Source organism: Botryllus schlosseri, chromosome 8 (assembly GCF_051294905.1).
Source record: "Botryllus schlosseri isolate E-star chromosome 8, Bs_hap1, whole genome shotgun sequence".
NCBI classification, from domain to species: Eukaryota; Metazoa; Chordata; class Ascidiacea; order Stolidobranchia; family Styelidae; genus Botryllus; species Botryllus schlosseri.
Genome location: NC_137243.1, coordinates 2,154,025 through 2,174,953, shown reverse-complemented (window position 1 = coordinate 2,174,953; position 20,929 = coordinate 2,154,025). Strand labels below are relative to the sequence as shown.

General features: G+C 38.0%; 2 protein-coding genes across 2 annotated transcripts; both read right to left on the bottom strand.

Moving 5' to 3' along the window:
* Nucleotides 1-18: 18 nt before the first annotated feature.
* LOC145443989 (small COPII coat GTPase SAR1B-like) lies at nt 19-2,618 on the bottom strand. Its single transcript, XM_080321893.1, has one exon. The coding sequence runs from the start codon at nt 2,510-2,512 to the stop codon at nt 1,934-1,936; it is 579 nt and encodes a 192-aa protein (XP_080178019.1). The 5' UTR covers nt 2,513-2,618; the 3' UTR covers nt 19-1,933.
* Nucleotides 2,619-6,673: 4,055 nt separating this feature from the next.
* On the bottom strand, nt 6,674-20,065 carry LOC145443987 (sodium- and chloride-dependent betaine transporter-like). Its single transcript, XM_080321890.1, has 14 exons — nt 19,857-20,065; nt 19,409-19,515; nt 16,023-16,153; nt 15,331-15,457; nt 14,243-14,411; nt 13,129-13,264; nt 12,800-12,934; nt 11,527-11,630; nt 11,282-11,406; nt 10,446-10,558; nt 10,059-10,196; nt 9,010-9,213; nt 8,035-8,202; nt 6,674-6,845 (listed from the first exon to the last, which is right to left on the bottom strand). Exons 1-14 carry the CDS (start codon nt 19,988-19,990, stop codon nt 6,735-6,737), a joined length of 1,902 nt encoding a protein of 633 aa, XP_080178016.1. The 5' UTR covers nt 19,991-20,065; the 3' UTR covers nt 6,674-6,734.
* Nucleotides 20,066-20,929: the final 864 nt, after the last annotated feature.

The following is a 20,929-nucleotide window of genomic DNA, read 5'->3' as shown; positions in this document are numbered from 1 at the left end:
TACGTCTGGGATGATTACTCTGGAAATACAGTAAGAGAAAAATTACCACATGACCATATTCGAAGAAATTTACGGAATCCGGCAACAAATGAGCAAACAGAGATATCCAAAGCACACAACTAATCCGTACCAGAGAAGATAATAAGCCATTTAATTGAATAATAATTCCTTGCAAGAATATGCACTTTATCAGCAATTTGTTTAACAAAATTTTTCTGATATCAAGAAAAGACCCATTTCGATCAAGATATCAAAATTCACATTCACATACAGCAATATGCAATATTTATCCCATGTACAATAAAGTCCATATTTAAAAGCAGATTAGCCGTGCACTTCACAATAAATCAAATGCACAAGTTCACAATTGTACTCGATAACCAGACAATGTCAAGACTTCAACAGGAGACATGCTTGCTTTACCATTGCTGAAGTGACGAAGCTTGCATAACACGCAGGCCATGACAGAGAATGTAATCACGTACAGTATTCCAATTCCAACATTACGATTTAGATCATAGAGTTTCCGAAAATACAAAAATCTTTCAATTCAAACGGGCGCGGATGCTTTTTCTCATAGTAAATACCACCATTAACTGACGAAAGGTATTACTTGATACAATTCCTGCAACCTTAAATCTTGATCAAAATATTGTAACTCATGTTTGCCGTGTCTTTACATTAACAGGAAGCTCTCCAGTATATTGACGTAACATTTATCCAAATTCACGGAATATAGAGAAATTCAGACGCAAACAATTAGAAATGATTGAGGAAACGCCATTTTCCAAAATAAACATTCAACAATACCAACAAGCATAATATTAAACTGATATTAGTTTCAATCGCGTACGCTGGGTTAGAACGAAAATAACTTCCGGAAATGTTACACAAATTTCATCTTGCCACACACGACATATAGGGATCTTGGCGGACATGTCCACTGGTGCATATTAAGCATCATCAACGCAATTACACTACTGTCCACCACAAGATCAGAACAAATGCTGGATAGCACGACACACACCAAAAGAATATTCGTCCCACAGTAACTGGCACTTCATATACCGAATTTCAGAAATTTAACTACACGCAGTCCAAGTCAGTGCCAGAATTCATCATAATTAGCCTACCCTAGATATTTTAAATAGTATTGTACATGAAAGTTCCGACGCGTTTTTCGATATATATGCACTATAATTTCAGAAAATATTAGAACAACTCACACCGTCAGCATAGCAAGCCCATGTCAAATCACAGATCAGTTACGAAGATAACAATTCATTGCTGTAAACTTTCGATTTGCGTAATTTACAACCAACTGTTATACAGAAGACTGTTTCGGGGTAGCGAGAACGCAACAATGTAGAGATTATAATGCAAAACACAAAATTAAGGTTCAACTTTTAACACTAACGTGGTAACACACTTGGACAACTAGACCATTTTCATCTTTCTAAATTAGTTAGAATTATAGCTATATAGTTATTTCCAAATTGGACTAGAAGTAGAATAATAGATAGTTTTTTGTTCGAAATTAGATTATAAATGTAGCTACACAGATTTTTCCAAATTAGATTAGAATTATTGTATTCGTGATAACTTGTTTATTTAATAAAGTTCAGTTCATAGGCTATCAAATCATAGTTCATTCCTGAGAATGACGAATGTCTGTACAGCAAGCTTGGCTCATTCCGTGCTTTATTGTTCTCCTGTAGCATTTTCACGAAAACTAGAAATTAAATTAGAATTAGATTACCGTCATTTGACTTTAATTAGAATTATCCAGCTGTCAGGGTGGAACCACTCGAATTGCGATTGCACAAGACAGCAGCGAAAGAATCTCTGATGATTTGAACACGCGGTTGCTATGCTGTCAATGTAAATCGGACAATAGTATCATGACTGTACAACGCATGTCCGCTTTTCCTTTTTAATTAATGTATTGACTCAGCCATCGGAAACCTTCGCCGTATCCTTGCTTTTTGAGAACGGAACACATAAACAGTTCGACTGGTCTCGCGCCGTTAAGGCTATCCAAAGGAACTGAACCTTTACCAGTTGTACGCAATCCGAAAAACTCCCGAAGAGCTTGTTCGCTTACTGCATCCTGCCTGTCGATTTTGTTTCCGAGAACAAGAACAGGCGCGTTTGCGACTTGCTCATCTGTTAGCAAACTGTCAAGTTCTACTTTCGCTTCGTTCATGCGTTCTGGATCCGCAGCGTCAACGAGAAACACAATACCATCCACGGCAGGAAAATAGTCTTTCCACACTTTCCTCGCTTGAGAATGGCCTCCCAGATCGTACGTCGTGAAAGATATATTGCCCATCGTCAGTTGTTCCGATGTCGGATGCAACGTAGGCTCGTGGACGCTCATTTTATTATCTTTTAACATGTGAAGCAGAGTGGTTTTTCCGGCATTGTCAAGCCCTAAGAACATTAACTTTCCTGATTTGTTGAGCAGGCCCAAATACTGCAGAAATCCACGAAAATAATCCACCAAAAACATCGCTTTTATAGTATACTCGGTTCGTCAACAAAAATATGTGATCCACTTGTCCCAGTTAGCAGAGTCTTTGTGAATGTCTTCAATTTAGAATTTAGTAAAAGATTACGCAATAATTAATAAACGAAATACAAATAGATATCATATAATTGCGATTACTTTTTCACCACTTTACAGCCTTCGAATCATTTACATTGAAATAATGAATATAGGCCTACACTGCATCTCAAAGAGACTATGACAAAGTAATCTCGCTGCATGACGACAATCTGTATATGAACAAATATATTGTGATATCAAGAATAGGCCGGGATTTACCCTACAGTGCCAAATTCTTCACAAATCCTACAAAATGAGTTTAGTAGAACGTTTGAGAGAACAAAATTTATTAATACAACATGTAAATAAGGCAGATAAACTAATGGGCTATTTTACGAGTCTATAAGCAATGAAACCATCAAATCTCAAGATTGCGAGAGTAAATAAAACTGGAAACATCCTCTTCTATACTATAACAGGGAGAAAAATACTTTTGTATAACTTCCGGACCATCTTTCGAAAGTGGCATGAGATCATGTGAACTAAGACCTTCCAACACCGCATATATTACCAATCATCATCAATTATTACATAATTTGCGAAGCGAACAATGTCACAAGTCCAAAATATTGTGAAAACATTTCAAACAGATAATATTCAAGAATAATTAATCAAACATCAAACTTGACCTACAAGAAGACAGGGAAATACATGTTAAAAACAGAGAGAGAGAGAGATATTTATTGATTTGTCCAACCGTAAAGAAAACATCATTGGCACATGCAACAACAATAAATGAACTTACGGTATAGGACAGGGTGTGACCGATATGACTCTGGGTAGGGTCAACTAGTCTGATCACACCCTGCATTAACAAATACAGATATTGTGTTATAAATTTGGATGCATTGGTTGGGATCAATCAATTCAGCTCAGCATAAAAATAAAATACTAAAGAAACTACAAATTTGGTGGGAGACAAGCGGATCATTGGTAATGGGAGATGAGGTGACTGAATAATTCCTTTTTGAAGGAGTGGTATGGGAGGTCCCGTATTGAAGATGAAAAATAAATGGTCCCATAACATGAGCAACCAAATGAACTTGATCATTACAAGGTTGATTAAATCAATATGTCAAGACTCGAAGAGAAGTGGTTTCAGACTAAGCTAAGCATTCATTTGGCAACAGCTGATATTTTATCTTGAATACAGGCACTCTCGTGTATAGTAGGCCTACCTTAATTAAGTGGAGCTGGCAGACAACCAGACAAGTTACACGTGCATTGTAGCCTACATTAATTTCATTTTAGCTACCTGGCTAACCATGCCATATTGGTCAAAATGTGTGGAACTAATCATGTCCGTCTGACCATAATTTCTGAAACATATTCCAAGGCAAAATTCAATAATGTGTTACCAAAAGTACTATATCTAGGTTGAATTGATATCATTTGATAACGTTTACCCAACACTTATCCCAGTAATAGCCAGTGACTCATGTTCAACACGACTCATGACTCAAAATTAATAATTGTTAGATTATATTTTCATCTGCCAAAGACACTCACCGAATGTACAATGCGATATAGGCTACAAGACACAATGCAATGTATCAATTTCGAATACCTGCTCACTTTTTTGAGACTATTTCTGTATTTCTCACTCGATGTGGATGTCTGTATACGTACCAACATGCTTGTTGGGTTGGCGTTCAATGAATTACTGACTACAGTAAGCGATTTCAACTCCGTCCTATACCTCCCATACCACATTCTTCCGATGATGTATAACGACTAACATTTGTAAACAGGAAACCATATTCGTCGTACGGTAGTGTTTTCGATAGTATACTAACATCTAAACTACGAATGGTGGAACAGGACATACAAGACAACCGGAAATATCAATCAGTCGCAAATTCAATTGCCCCGATCGTAATTCTGGCCAAGGCTACATTTGTAGATCATAAGTTACGCTACTGCAACAGTAAAATGCACCCCGCTGAGAATGACGTGTGAAATTCCCAGCTTTGTCTTCAATGAAACGTAGCTCGTGATTGTCACGCTCCGGTGATTGTTACGTCAGAGTAGGGCAAGCCCGAGCAAAATAATTCAGTTGGTACGAGTTACGGACAAACATATATGCTTGAATTAAAAACATTTTTGCTTTTCTCATTTCCTGCACTTTCCCTTTAGTACCTGATGAAGAAGCAGCGCTTCAAAAGTTCATGTAACGAATCAAATTATTAATTTGTAAGTGATCTGATAAAAATTTCAATAACATAGCTAACTGGACAGGAAAAGTGTGAAAGATTTCAATATCCTAATTTTAGTATTATTGTTTGCTATCGGTTCATCGAAAGACAAACAAAGAACGACTAATCCCTGCCAAAATTATCATAGCAGTATAAAAGAATTCAAATATTGTCTGTACCTTTGCGTACCAATTTATCGCCTTACTACCGTAAGCATCGAATTTTGCGAGTTGACGAACTATATCGCTTCGAAGTATCAAAAGTTATTCACAAGTATTTTTCCAATAGTCTGCCTCCTGTGTTTGATGATTTTTTCATACCTGCTAAAAATGTCCATTCCCATTACACGAGATCCTCGTCAAAGGGAAATATCTACTATTACCCCCACCCAATATCAACCTAACTAAGAGATCTATCAACTACTCGGGACCTATCATCTGGAATGCATTACCACCACATATCCGTGATTTGCTTTAGAACAGATTCAAAAAAGACCTACTTGATCACCTCCTGTCGTTATACTAACACTGTTGCCCTACCTCGCCCAGACATTGCTTCATTGAACATTTGCTACCATCGTTTAATTTTTTTTCTTTTTTCTTTGTTTAACTAAACATTTTTTACAGCCAGACTGTTCAGAGACAAGTGTACCTGTTTGATGCTGGTGTGATCAGACTAGATGACCTTCGCGGTCTTATCGATCATTCCTATCTAATACCGAATACTGTGCATGCATGCATATTTTCTGTACCACCATCACTGCCGTTTGTTATGTATTTTGGTTGGATGAAAATAAAGACTCTCTCTCTTTCTATTGCAACATGGTTCACGATGAATGCGCATTGCGACCAAACGACTTTCCATTGTCAGATTCGTTATTTATTCTTCACGTCAAATAGGTTGCAGAATAATGGGTCTACACATTCACCGTTGATTCTATGTGCTTGCGCACACTGAACTACTGTGCGGTCAAAAATTGGTGACGAAACTGGGCGACACAAAGCGCTGAAATAACTAATTATAGAACCAACTTAGCATGCCGGCCCTGTCGATCAGCAGTTATTTCTATAGGGCTGGTCGATGTTGAAGTATCATTATAATTTTGTTACCATGTTCATAAATTTCAGATAGGCTACCACAAGAATTGCAATACAATGAAAAGAAAGGACTTGGCGAAGTGCCGAAATTTTCGCCAAAATCCAATCATACTATGCGGTAGGCTCCGTCCAGATATTTCAAAGTGCGGTCACGAACACGAAGAATGGTGATGAGAAATAGCTTTGAACGTTTTGCCACGTTGGCGGCCCGATACTTGCCTATATGCAGCATCAGTACACGATCTCTTGCCAATCGGCAACCTACGAGTTGTAGCCTACACCATGTTTGACTAATTTAACCACACCTCGTCGTACGGGTGGTCATGGTCAGTAGAGAAGTTGGCCTGCAGTCCTACCTCTACTTCGACGAACTCAATCAGGTCGTAGTGTTATTATTTTAGGGCTCTTCAAATTTATAGGCAATCCAGATTTCGCGTCATTTACGGCGTCTTACAGTTCTGCCTGTACAATCGCCTTGCTGTCAATGCTATAAAGGACGAATATCTAAAAAGGCGGGCATTTGGGCGTCCTCGGAGGACATTTTCGATTCCTTGAAAAAGGAGGACGTATGGTGAACCTGCTTGGTAGTTCATTTGTTCACATAGCAAGGAAGTCCCAAATGCACGCAGCACCATTGACAAACAGCATATTGACACGCAAGTTCACTCCTGGGTGGTGACATCAAAACTAACGCTTCATACAAGTCCTGTTCGAGGTAGTACGGTCATAAAATAGTAATAACTGGAGAGTCAATTCAAAAATATCAAACGATATGAAGTCGACTGCATAGAAAAACAGTGAAAATATATATTCTCCGAGAAATTACAAAATATATTATTTGTCAACTCCAAACGACAAAGACGAAGATATGAACAATTTCTCTTCCGCTGCAACCCGCCCTTGCCGCGACTGACCAGGAATTTTCCGCATGGACTTCATAAACCTCTAAAATTCAAAAAATATCGAGTGAAAAAAGATTTACAAACACCCTCCTATCAGACTTGAACAACTAGAAAATTTCAGTTGTCGAATTAGAGCGAAACACCGGTAGGCTAATCTAATTCAAACCTAATTTAATTACTAGTTCTCCTGAAAACGCTGCAGGGAAACTGTATAGTGCGAAACGAGCTAAGCTTGATGTACAGACAGTAGCTATTCTAATGCTTGTGACAATGAACTCTGGTTTGATATGAAGTGAACGTATTTTTTTGATTTCTCTCTAATTTGAAATTTCATTCAATTTCCAGATTTTCGCAAATTCAGCAAGTCTAATCTGATTTGAAAGCAACTGTGTAGTGTGTAGCTATCATTCCAATTATAATCTAATTAGGAAACGCTGTAAATTCTAATTTTATCTTCTATGACAGTGGTTCTCAACCTTTTCATCTTCGCAGACCCCTTTTGAACCGTCACGGACCCCCAACGTTTTAGAGAAAATCTAGCTCACTTATCGTTCAACCGTCATCTTGTCTTGTGCAAATATCAACTGTAGGCTAGTGATAAACAACAGCAAATGCCTTTTCTTCAAAATAACATCATACTATTCATGTAGAAATTGCGTAGACTTTTATTTGAAAGCGATTTCTGTAGCAGTGTATAGCTGCATTTCTTGAAACACGTGATTGTGTCTCGAAAATCCACGTCTTCGATTTGATATGAACGAGTGCCGAAAATCCATTCGCGCCATTATATGTGATGGCGAATATAATAATAACGCGTAACGCTTCCGAGGAGACATTTGGGTGTGATGGCAACATATATGGAACCAAAATTGAGAAACATATTTTTTAATGCACATACAACGTCCAGTCTAGTCGATTCTATCAAGCAGCTCATCTTTATATGTTATTCCGGAATATTGGTTATGTATATCACGGGAGAAAATGGGTTTTGCAAACATTTCGAAGTCACCCTGATTGACCTGCACGACTGCAGCTTTTATATTTTACCACAAACCACAACAAAACGTACATTCTGTTGATGTGAATCCTGAAGTTTTGGCAGCGACGCAGTGAATCTGTCTCATGATTTCCCAAATTTAAAGAAATACAAATTAGGTTATTAACCATTTTAAAAATTTAGAGGCTTCGCGGACCCCCGGTTGAGAACTGCTGTTCTATGACATATCATTCACCTCTTTGAAAGTTCCATGTTCATTCCACAAAGTGTGAACAAACACAATTGGAACACAGAGTAGCGATGACAGGCACATTATCCACCCAATTCCGTTCGCCCACGCAGGATAATTGTACCCCGCCACAGACAGCGGCCGGTATTGGAATATATGAAATAACATAATTCCCTGTAAAAAGAGTTGATGTTTAGTTGGCATATTTCAAAATCGTGTTAACAACGGTTTCAACGATATATCTACTATACTATTTACTACACTGCATGTTCTATTGCGCATTGCCGTAATTATTTCACAGAGGTGGTCACTATATAAGTACTTTCGCTTTTTCAAAGCACTCAAGTAGGTGATGACTACTTGCAGACAGGGTTGTAAATACTCGGGTCATGACTCGACTTGCGTTTTTCTGATGACTCGACTTGACTCGAGTCATTTTCTCCAAATACGGAAATGATCTGACTCGAGTCAATCCGTATGTTGACTCGAGTCATTGCGCATGACTCGGACCAAGTCATATGACTCGAGTCTCAGACGGCCCACACCGACATTTCATTGTAATTTCGAATAGTAAAGTAACCAAACTGTTGGTATTTCGTCTATCGGAACTGGTACTTGAAAATGCGACCAGAAACTGTTAAAGGTGAGGAAAATTAGTGTAATTTAAATGCGAACCATTCGATATCGCCAAACAGAGTTATAGAAAGTGGTTTTAACAAGACTTAAACTCGAAACTGAGCAGTTAACGCAATGACTTGGACTCGGGTCATAATACTGTGACTCGGACTTGACCTTCTGCTGGCAGACTTGGACTCGGACTTGACTCGAGTCAAAACATTAACAGTGAGATTGACTTGTGACTTGGTTACAAGCCTGCTTGCAGTAATCCCACAAGTTATTATGGTTTCAAATTGGACGCCTTGGAATTCAAGGAATTTCACAACCAAAGTATGACCACTACACACCACCTTTGATTCTTACCAATGTCAACAAGGGCGTAAAAACCAACAGAGTTATCTTCAGGAATGGCGAGGGCCGGTATCCGATCATCTCTCGTATATGCCCGTAGAAGTTTTCTATCCCGTAAAAGTATGCGATTGCGACAGCCTCCATCATCGCAGTCCAGAGGATGGCGATCCCACTCACGGCGTAGTTGTTGAATAGTTCAAACACATACACGCCGCCCTGTAAAATTTTGTTAACTCGAATGGGAAATTGCAGAAGTGATTCAACTGACACTGGCTGATTAGGGATGATCAGAAATGACTTTTTTTCTCAAATTGTACTGGTTACTTGAGAAAATTATTAGGTTACCTAATTTAAGCCTACACACCAAATTTGGTTCAATTCCAGCCAGTAGCCGCATTGCTACAGGAGAAGAAAGTTTCTATTTTCAAAATTTTCTGTTCACCGCATAAAAGTGTTAGGTCGTCTATCGAAACGATGTTCACCAAATTTGGTTCAATTCCAACTAGTAGAAGCGGAGTTATTGCCGTCGAAAAATTTGGATTATCAATAAACTAGTATGTACGGTGACCAATTCTTTGATTATTTATTATAGGTGTGCCCACTGTAAATACTATTTTATTCAAATCCAAATTTTTCGACGGTAAATAACTCCGCTTCCGCTGGTTGGAATTGAGCTAAATTTGGTGAACATCGTTTCCATAGACGACCTAACACTTTCATGGGGCAAACAGAAAATTTTGTTTATTTATTTTATATAATAAAAAGAAACTTTCTTCTGTAGCAATGCGGCTACTCGCTGGAATTGAACCAAATTTGGCGCGTAGGCTTAAATTAGGTAACCCAACAATTTTATCGAGTAGCCAGTACAATTTGAGAAAAAACTCACTTTTGAACATCCCTATTGCTGATGGGTCAAATAACAATAAATGACACAGGCAAACCAAAGAATTGCCATGAGAAATAGCGGCCAAAACAGACGCAGATACGCAACTTATTTTTGATACAAAAATCGAACAAGATCACAGATTGCTATCTTCCGTTCTTATAAACAATACACATACCGATGGGATGAATATCAGACCGACGACCATCATCGTAAAACATAGCGCCGTTCGCAGCACAATTTTCGACCGTCTGTCCTTGAAACGTATTGGAAACTGGTCTGTGATCATCACAACTAAACATTCGACGCAAGCAAACTGCAAAAGAACAGAAGTTTATCAAGTTTGACACCGGTACTCATCACGGACAAATTTTCCTAAGGCATGGCATCTTGGAGGTACAGAGCTTCAATATACAATGAATAGCATATTCATATCGAAATAAACCTGAATATTTTCGGCTGACACTCGTCAGGGGTAATCGTCAGCAACTAGTGGAGAATTGGAAAGAACATTGTATATCAACAATGGTACCACAAAATCATTCTGGAAATTCGTGCAAATTACCTGAGAATCGAGACCAATCATGATCAGCATAAAAAAGAAGAGAATATTCCAAATATGAGGAAGAGGTAATAACGATAACGCCGTAGGAAAAGCTTCGAACACGAGACCCGGACCTGTTGGATGTAAGAATGACGTGGTTTGTTTTTTCTGTGATCAAATTGAAGCTGAGTGTCTAAAATTCCAACATTTCAGTTTTGTGGAAGTCTTAAGTTGCATGTTTTGATTTAAGGTTCTGGTTGGTAAACTTAAAATATGTACCTTTCAAGTGACCACAAAGAAAACAATGCAAGGCAAACACCAAATTAAATGTAATTGACAATTTTTTCGACTGTGCCTATTTTATTGCACTTTGTGACTGCGCTGTGGGTTGATCACTTCACAGATGTATCAATTCCAGTAACATATATAAGCTTTGTACTACATGTTTAGGATACGGTGGTAAGACCAATTGAGGTATCAAGGTTTCCACAACGGAAAACATTAATTGAAACTATATTTCTTGTTAATAAATCCACTATTAGTGGCTAAGAGCGTATAACTTCTGTACTTGAAAAAAAATATTTTACTACTGGACTTGAATCATTAAAATAAAACCTCGAACACAAATCGAGCATCAATTATATCTTGATTCGGATCAAGTACTCTTATCAGTATTCTAGGGTTGTGATGTTCATGGGTTACTAAGTCAGAATTAATACCCGATAAAATCAACAAGCCATTCCTAATTTTTTTCATTTTCCTCGTTAATGTCAATTGATAATTGGCACGAATTGAAATTGACTCACGATTCAAATCTACTCAAACTTCAAACATGTAAAGTGAAAGAAGAAATTTACCTGAATCTACGACGTCTGAAACGTTCTTGCCTGTTACGTGAGCGAGATTTCCGAGGATGCTAAATACTGCGAACCCAGTTAGAAATGATGTCAAAGCGCAGCTTCCGACGAGATACATAGAAGTTCTAAAAGTCAAAGTACAGTGAATATTAGAGCTAAGCCCCATATCTCTGCGATGGCTACACTGTGAGATATAGCACTGAAATTAGTTACAATACCATATTCCTCAAAAATCTCAAACTCACCTGTAGCAATCTTTGTTGAACTTATTGAAACTGCCCATAGTTATGAGGGCGGCAAATCCAATGGCATAAGAATAACATACTTGACCCCCGGCTTGAATCCAAACCTATGTCGAATCGTAGATAAGAATTTATATTAAAACACATCAGAAGTTGACTACTATTTTTAGCTGTATTTAGCAGAGTTGTTCTGTAAAGAAGTACTTCCACTTTTCGGGATGTAGGTTTTCCATACTTTTACTGCTATCGCTACCAGGGTTGTAATGACTCGAGTCATTTTTCAAATGTGCAAAATGACTCGACTCTAGTCAATTTTTGTACTGACACGACTTGTACTCGAGTCATTGTGCATGACTCGAACCAAGTCATACGAATCGAGACTAGGACGGCCAAGACAGACATTTCATTGTAATTTCCAAGAATAGTAAAGTTACAGCATTATCGGTATTTGGTCTATCAGTCCTGATAACTGGAAAGTAGGGCCAGAAACTGTTAAGACTGAGGAATATTATATTATGAATGCGAGCCATTCTATATCACTCGAGAGTTGAAAAAAGTGGGTTGAAACGGGTTGAACTGAAAACTGAACAGTGAACAAAATGACTTTGACTCGAGTCAAAACAAAATGACTCGGTCTTGAGACTCTACTAGCTGACTTGGACTTGACTCGGTGGTGAATTAAAAATGACTTGACTTGACTCGAGTCAAGACTTTAAAACTGAGATTGACTTTCGACTCGGTTACAACCCTGATCGCTACTCTTACTCGAACAACTTGATTACTTTGGTATGTACAGACACCGTACACATTACTGCAACAATATTTTAAAATACATCTGTCCTTGTCAAGGTCATAAAAGCACCAAAGGAAGTTATTCAATATTGTACTGGGCTCTGCAAATACGTTGAGATGTTAACGATGCACAAACATATCAGATACATCGTTAGAACATATTAACATGTGTGTTTAATAGTTACATACTAAGGAAATACTTTGGATATCTTAGACAAATTTTACGCAATTATGCCCAAAAGGCATTTTAGACATTCTTGAGGTACGGAACTTCAATATTCAATTGAATAATATAGTCACATTGAAATGAACCAGAGTTATATACGACTGTTGATATACATAGATCTTTTGAGATATCTACTGGTCACTAATATATTCTGACTACTGCACACCTAAAATATTACGGTAGGGTATATTTCAAAATGAAAATATCATTCAATAAATATTGAGAAAGCTTCGATGAGTGTAGCAACGTTTCCGATACCTTCGGCTCTGTCAATTTTGTAATATTCGGTCTGAGATAAAAATATATGCCATCCGCTGCTCCCGGAAGCGTGCAGCCTTTTACCAGGATCACTCCGATTAAAATGTACGGTAACGTTGCCGTGAATAAAGCGACCTGTCGAGCAAATTTCAGAAAATTATACACATACGCAAATTGATCAAAGAGGTACGGAACTGTGATATACAATTGAATAATATATTCATTTTCAAATGAACCCGAATATTTTGGCTGACACTAGTCAGGGTTAATCGTCTGCGACTAGTTAATAATTTAACAGTTCAAATTCAAAAATCAGTTTCAGACTGCACCTTTCCGGCCGATTTGATTCCGTTGATGATGCAAAGATAGGTAACGATCCACGAAACAATCAAGCATAACGTCATCTGCCAGTTGGTGAAATCTCCATAATCTTCCAGGCCGTTCGCCTCTCGCAGTACATAATTACTGGCAAATATGATGATGAATGCTTAATCCCACATTAGTACAGCCTACAGCGGTTAGCAAGAATTTCATGACTAGAGGCAGGCCGATATCGGATTTTTGAGCCGATACCGACATGACCACAATATATTTAGCTGATATTCAAAAGATACGGCTTCTAGTTCAACGCGCATTTTCAAAACTAGGAGTGCGACCAAGTCACAAGGCTACGAGTCAAAAGTCAATCTCACTTTTATAGTTTTGACGCGAGTTAAGTCGAGTCATTCTCAATTCACCACCGAGTCAAGTCAACGAACAGAGGGTCGAGTCCGAGTCATGGTATTATGACTCGAGATCGAGTCCAAGTCATTGTGTTGACTGATCAGTTTCCTGTTAAAGTCTTGTTAAACCCACTTTTTATAATTCTGTTCGGTGATATCGAATGGTTCGCATTCATAATTTACTAATTTTCCTCACTTTTTGCGGTTTCTGGTCGTATTTTCAAGTACCAGTACCAGTAGACGAAATCCCAAGAGTGTGGTTACTTTACTATTCTTCGAAATTACGATGAAATGTTGGTCATGACTGTCTGAATCTCGAGTCACATGACTTAGTTCGAGTCACGCGCAATGACTCGAGTCCAAGTCGAATCAATGCGCAGATTCCCTCTAGTCGAGTCATTTCCGTATTTTGAGAAAATGACTCGAGTCAAGTCGAGTCATCAGAAAATCGTGACCTGAGTCATTACATACAACCCTGTCAGAATGGCTCCATCTAAACACCTGTAAGCTATATGAAGTAGAGTACATCTATATTCCCAGTGTAACAGTCGCAGATTATCGTTCTCTGACTACCTAACAGTGTTGTGACGTCACGAAAATTTTACAAAAACTTATTTTCAATAAATTTGAAACATGAATCTCAAAATTTGAAAATTGAACATAAGCAACTCTGATTCCGGCGCGAACGATTTTCATTTCAAACTGCGCGAAAGCCGGATACCTCCAAAATTCTTTAATTGGTAGTGTTCTGTTTTCAGATGTGACCGCATCAGATATGGAGGTATTTGCAGTTTCGTGTACAGACATATAACTGCTAACATTCCCATCTTGTGAGAGATTACCGAAGGTATATGAATATGGACGGCAGAAAGGTGTGTTCCAGACATTATCTGAAAAACGAGAGATTTATTGTCAATTAGTATTAATCATTCAAAAGAATACAAAGATCAATCCATTTTAAAACCAATTCGTCTGATTTTGATGACAGAAAATATCTCCATCATATTTACATCATATCTGCTCCATTTTGCTATGAAGTTTGTTGAATAATAGATTCATATTGAAAGGAAAACCAATCCTTTATAGTCTCCGACGATTACCCCTGACGAGTGTCAGCCGAAAATATTTAGGTTTATTTCAATATGAATATATTATTCAACTGTACATTAAGTTCTGTGTAAGGCCAAGAGTCTGTACAAATATACAGTATTGTGTATCCGATATTTTGTATGTAATGTGCGTAACCCCGCATTATGGACAAAGTGGGAATATCAATTTTTTCTATTCACCTACCAACAACTATTCTATTATAATTAAAGCTGCTTATTTTGTAAACACGACATTCTGAATTGAGTATTACTTTTCAAGTCAAGTATTCGAGTATCCCTCATTATGTCATCATAACAGCGTGGAAGAATATAATATACTAGAATACATAGAATATAATGCATGTTTTATATCACATTCAAGATAATCTTGTAATTTTTGGACTATTTCATTGCACTTTGTGGGAAAGAGCACATAACTTCAGTAATCATCTTAAACTGCTCGACTCGAATCATTAGAATTATTACTCGATTCAGATTCATTATGCACAGCCCTGTATATACTGGGGATAGGCTTAATCATAAAGAACCGATCTTTAACTTGCAATCACGTAGAGTTCTTAAACTACTATCGCAAAAATTGCATCAGTTACAAATTTCACCTTTCAAAATAACCGGCCAGGTTCCAACTACAAACACTTGCAATGCCGTTGAAGCAGCTGAATTTTACTTATGGTCAAGGTCGCAAGGTAGCAACACTTACCGCACGTGTTAAACGGCAGAGGTCCACGCGTGAAAGAGTGTACAAAATAGAAAAAGCCCCACGCAATTATCACAATGAAGTAGATACTTGAATAAGTCACTAAGATGGCACTGCCGATTCCAATGCCCTGAAAAAGATGATACAAAGATTCTATGAACCACAAGTAAATCGTTGAACTTACAGTAGGCTACAATGGTATATTATAGTAGTGAAGCTATATTTTTCTAACTTCTCCATCAACGCCATGATATTATTGAGTACCGACCGGCAGAAGCAAAGTTATTCATGTTTAAAATTTTGGATTTGAAATAATACTATTTATGGTGAGAAGAATGTAACAACTCTCATAACATGCTTTTACTGCTCGGAATCGAGCCTGTTATGCATAGTTTTTAGACAGCTTATCAATTCCATGGCGTTGACAGTAATATTTTCTTTAATAAATTAAAAATTATCCTACTCTAATAGCTTCGCTTCTACATGTTAGAATTTACCCAAATTTGTTGTGTAGCGTATGCGTATTTTTGACCCAACCTTACATGTTTATGGAATAGTCGGTCGAATTTGAAGAAAAATTTATTTTTTAACAATCCTAGCTCCTAACGCAGAATGTGCGAGGAGGTTAAATGTTTGTTACGGTATACAATTTGGAATTTTGCCTCAGCTGGTCTGGATATAAGTAAAACACTTACTCGCATTAACGGTACGATATTCCAAGCTCCGACCGCACCAAGCCTCGTGTATTGTCCGAGAGCCATTTCAAGAAAAAAGAGAGGAAATCCGATAAACGCTAAACAGAATAAATATGGCAACAAGAAGGCACCTGAAATGTAAAAGATCGGCAATTATGTAAGATTCAATAAAATGCAGTCAAAACAATACAGTTAAGACCAATCAGGCAAGACATTATTTAGTCACAATAACATAGTTGCACTAGTGTTTCATAACAAAAAGGCACGCGGTGCATTGGGTTACATATCGACAGGGTTGTAACCAAGCGGCAAGGTTCCGTTCCGTGTCACAAGTCAATTATACTCTTCTAGCTTTGACTCGAGTCAAATCGAGTCATTTTCAATTCATCGCCAAGTCAAGTACAAGCGTTGAGACTGAGTTCGAGTCAATGTGTTCACTGTTCAGTCTCCAGTTCAAGTCCTGTTCAATATGCTTTTCACAACTCTGCGTAGGTGGTATCGAATGCCTCACATTCATAATATAAAAAATTTCCTAACTATTAACAGTTTCTGTATTTCCCTGTTGTTCAATTACCAGTAGCCTACATCAGTGGTTCTCAACCGCCGGTCCGCGACGACATTCCTGCCGGTCCGCGAGGAATATTACAATTTTATACTTTAATTTCAAGATGCAATGTTGAAGGCTTGTCCTTTGATAAAATAAATAAAACATCTAATTTTAAACTGATTCAAAACTTCGTGAGGTAGCCTAACATTAGGGCTAGAAACATGTTCGATTTAACTTAAAGTACAAGACATTTCATTTGACGACATGCGAGCGACAAATACAGAACAGATACGAGCTCACTCATCGCTAAGCAGCGCAGTTTGATCATTGGTTTTCGATTCATTTATTTTCTGCCGGACCCTAACTGGGGCATCCCAAACCGCCCAATTGGAGAGGGGCTGAGCTTGAAAAGGGCCCAAAATTATTTCGCAAATGAATATAAATCATGGCGTTTTATTTGAAACTTTTTCCAACATTTTTCAATTTCTTTTCGGGCTTTGCACGATTTAGTGTCCCTAAATGTCTTGCTCATTAGGTGCCCTTCTCCGTGAAATACGCATGATTTATAGGCATTTCGGCGTCAGCCATTGCCGCACCACGACGTATCCTCACATAATGAAGTTTAGGTTCACATGTGGGACTCCGAAATTTGGGCCTAAAATTCGATCGCGAGAAAAGCGCTTCAGTCGTGAATGATCGAAAATTGTCGCCATTGTCGCGATAAGCTACGTAAACTCTCTGCTTACGCTGAGTAGAATGGATATGATCACAAGTACTTATGAAAACAGCCACGCAAGTGTAGGGTCTTGGGGCGAAGCCCCCTGGAAGTTTGGCTTATCGCCCTGTGGGGCCCCCAAGATCAACGTTTTTGGGGGTGGGCTGACGAAGTGCGTTTTCGGCTCGGATTTGCGGATGGCCGGTATGGCTTCTGTAATGTGTTTTCTTGCGGCACGCACTGTATTCGCAGTTGCCGGAGTAGCCTGCGTCTGGTGGCAGTGGGCAATGAGCAAGGTAGCACGACAAGGTGCTTGGTTCGACGCCGATACACTTCTTCTCTTGATATTGTCGGTCGGTATTGAGTTGGCGTGGCCGTTTAAACCCGCGGCCTTTGGCGCGAAAGACTGTAAACGACTGTCAGCGGTAGCACGTTTATCTGGACAAGGCAATTTTACCTCGACTTGGCAGACTCACTACCATAAAATTACATGGTTGCCATCATGAATATTATTAAATACGATCAAAACCCTCCAAATGTCACTCTCCAGCATCACATAATTGCCAAAAACGGTTGCATACTTTACATTTTGGCTTCATTTCAATTTTGACAGTGCACCGGTCCGCCAGACATTTTTTGAAATTTTACCGGTCCGCGAGGCGAAAAAGGTTGAGAACCACTGGCCTACATGATAGACGAAAAACCAATAATGTTGTAACTTTACTATTTTTAGAAGTTACAATCAAACTGTCTTGGCCGTCCTAGTCTCTCATTCTATGTATTTAACAAAATAACTCAAGCCACCAATAAACCATGACTCGAATTGGGCTCATATGAGTCATGCTAGGGCGTTTTTTTTTGACATGTCTTAATTTGTCAAAATTGTAGCGTTAGGTCAAAATTTGTCAAAATTGTTCATGAAGTCAAAATTTTTTTGACGTCTGCATTTCGTTTGTATCGTAGATTTTTCACTGTCGGTGCACTTATCATTTGATATTTTACAGCTTGTAACCTACTTCATAGGCCTACCGTTGTAAAGGGCCAATTATTTGGTCATTGTGAATCATAAGAGGTCAAATGAAACAAACAGGTAGACATGGTGTTATGGTCACCGTACCGCAATATCCTAACTGAAGAAAAACTTCTTGGGCATTGCATCATTCTTATATTACTAAGTGCATGATGAAAAATTGTGATGTAGACAACATCAATCAATCAACCAATCAATCATTTTATTTGTCACACCAGTGAAAATCCGGTACGGACCAGGATGACGACGAGGGGCCGCAAGGCCTTAGTACACAGTCGCCACCTGTAGGAGTATACACATTTTAATCAATGGCACATAACAAATGACAATAAATATACAAAACATTGTCAGAATAAAGCAACACGGTGTGTCACCAACAGTGCACTTTCTACGCAAGAATGCAGGAACGTATCTCTCATTGTACTACAATTTTTAAAAATTATTTCTACCATGATACGTATTGTAAGCACTGGAATTCTTCATAGGGCCAGACTTCGTTAAAATGTTGTTTTTTTTCATGTAAAAAGTTGCCTGTTTCTAAGCCAAAATCGTTTTTTTTTTCAGGCCAAACTACTTCGTTAGGACAGCCAGTTCCAACCAGAAATGAAGATAAATGGTACAATGTTAACATTATGTGGGAAAACACCAAATTTGCATACGTTAGGTCAAAATTTGGTCATAATTCAGTTTGTTTAGGTCAAAAAAGTCAAAATTTTGATTTTTTAGGTCAAAATTTACCTTTTTTTAGGTAAAAAAAAACCGCCCTAGTCATGACTCAAGTCATTACAACCCTGCATATGGGTGATATAAACTGCAGATTAGAATTAGAATTACTGAATTCGCAAAAACTAGTTCAGTTCATATCAAATCAGAGTACAGTCTGCTGAACACGGGAATCGCAAATGTCTGCACACTGCACTAAACAAATCTCTTGCACCATATGCAGGAAAACCATAAATTAGAATAATTAAAATTGAAGGATAGAAACATTTCACAAATTAGATTCGAATTAGATTACAGACATTTTGCTCTAATTAGTCTAATTACTCGACTAAAATTATCTAGCTGTTCAAGTCAACAATATTCCGACTCACCACCGCCATTTTCATAGCACATGTATGGAAATCGCCACAGATTGCCCATTCCAATTATAGCACCAAGAACAGCGCAAAATGATTGTGCACGGCTGTCCCATGTTGGCCTGAAAGAATAAAGTCTTATTGATAGAGATAGGCTAATAGGTCTTCAAATGATATTCAATATTGCATAAGAACAGGTCAGGCACTTCAGCAACAAAAACAGATGTATACGATTGGGATAAACCGTCTCGTTATTTCGAATCTCATACGGTTCATTTGAAAAATGTAATTCTGCAATGTCATTCTGGCAAGGCAGAGTAATTAATTCAGTTAATGCCAACTTGCATTTAGATATTAAGTAAGTTAGACATTCCCCAAATATTATATTATGTTGATCATTCATCGTTGATAATTGATATCAACAAAATTCATCTAACATATGTGATAACAAGCATAAGTTCACCTTTTTTCTTGATTTTCTGTGTCGTTTTTCACTAAACTTTTGCTTTTTCCGGTAGTTTCACCCAGTAGTTCATTTCCTTCAGGCACGACTCTGCTTGGTGAATTAGAAACATTCATTTCATTATCATTATTCATCACGATTATAATTAATTTAAATTAACTATGCAGAATTAACTGGCAAATTGAACCCATTTTTGTTAAATAATATAATATGCCATAAAACGATAACAGATACACTTGTGTAAAACTGGAAAATGACACACAAGTATATGACCACTTCATAAGGAAATTCAAAGTTTGAAAGTTGGCTGTGAAAGGCCCCAATAATACTTCCTCTATCTGACTGCATCGTCTGCATGTTTGAGATTTTAGTAATTAGTGCCTTAGTGGCACAATTCATGTCATTATCAGCACAAACATATGTCACACATATTGTAGGCATACACCGTAGATAGTATGTCTAACCGTATTACACAGGGTCCGTGGTACAGATTCTGGAATCGCTCCACAAACTCTACAGTTGGGCTATATGACCTGAATATGGTCAAAAACTGAAACTCAGGTACGCATTCGATACCATTGATAATCCCTATGTAGACAACTATAGATGTAGGAGCATCAGATATGGAGTAGCATGTTCCAAAATTTCTAAAAAACTGCCTCAATGCTCTCCACGTTCAACCAGAAGGTCAATAAGCTGATATAATTCCACGACGTTCTCAGCCCATCGCACACCCCCTAACAAAATCATTTCGTTTGGACTGGGAAATCCGAACTTTGACCAGCCCTGTTTGAGCGCCAACTAGTATCAAATAAAACGGAAGTTGGCAGTTCACAGGGTTGTGCTACCAGTTTCAATCGTCATCTAGCGGCATCATAATTTCCCTTTTTCAAAACACCGCAAGATTGAAATGCAATAATAAGATAGGAATGACTGAATGAGTTGTCCTTGAAGTCGTTTCGACTGATTCTAGCTCGTTTTTCAGCTGACTAGACGATCCACAGGAGCCCCTAAGGCTCGTATCGCTGCACCAGATATGGTATTTTGGTTGCGATTCTCATTCAATAAAACTG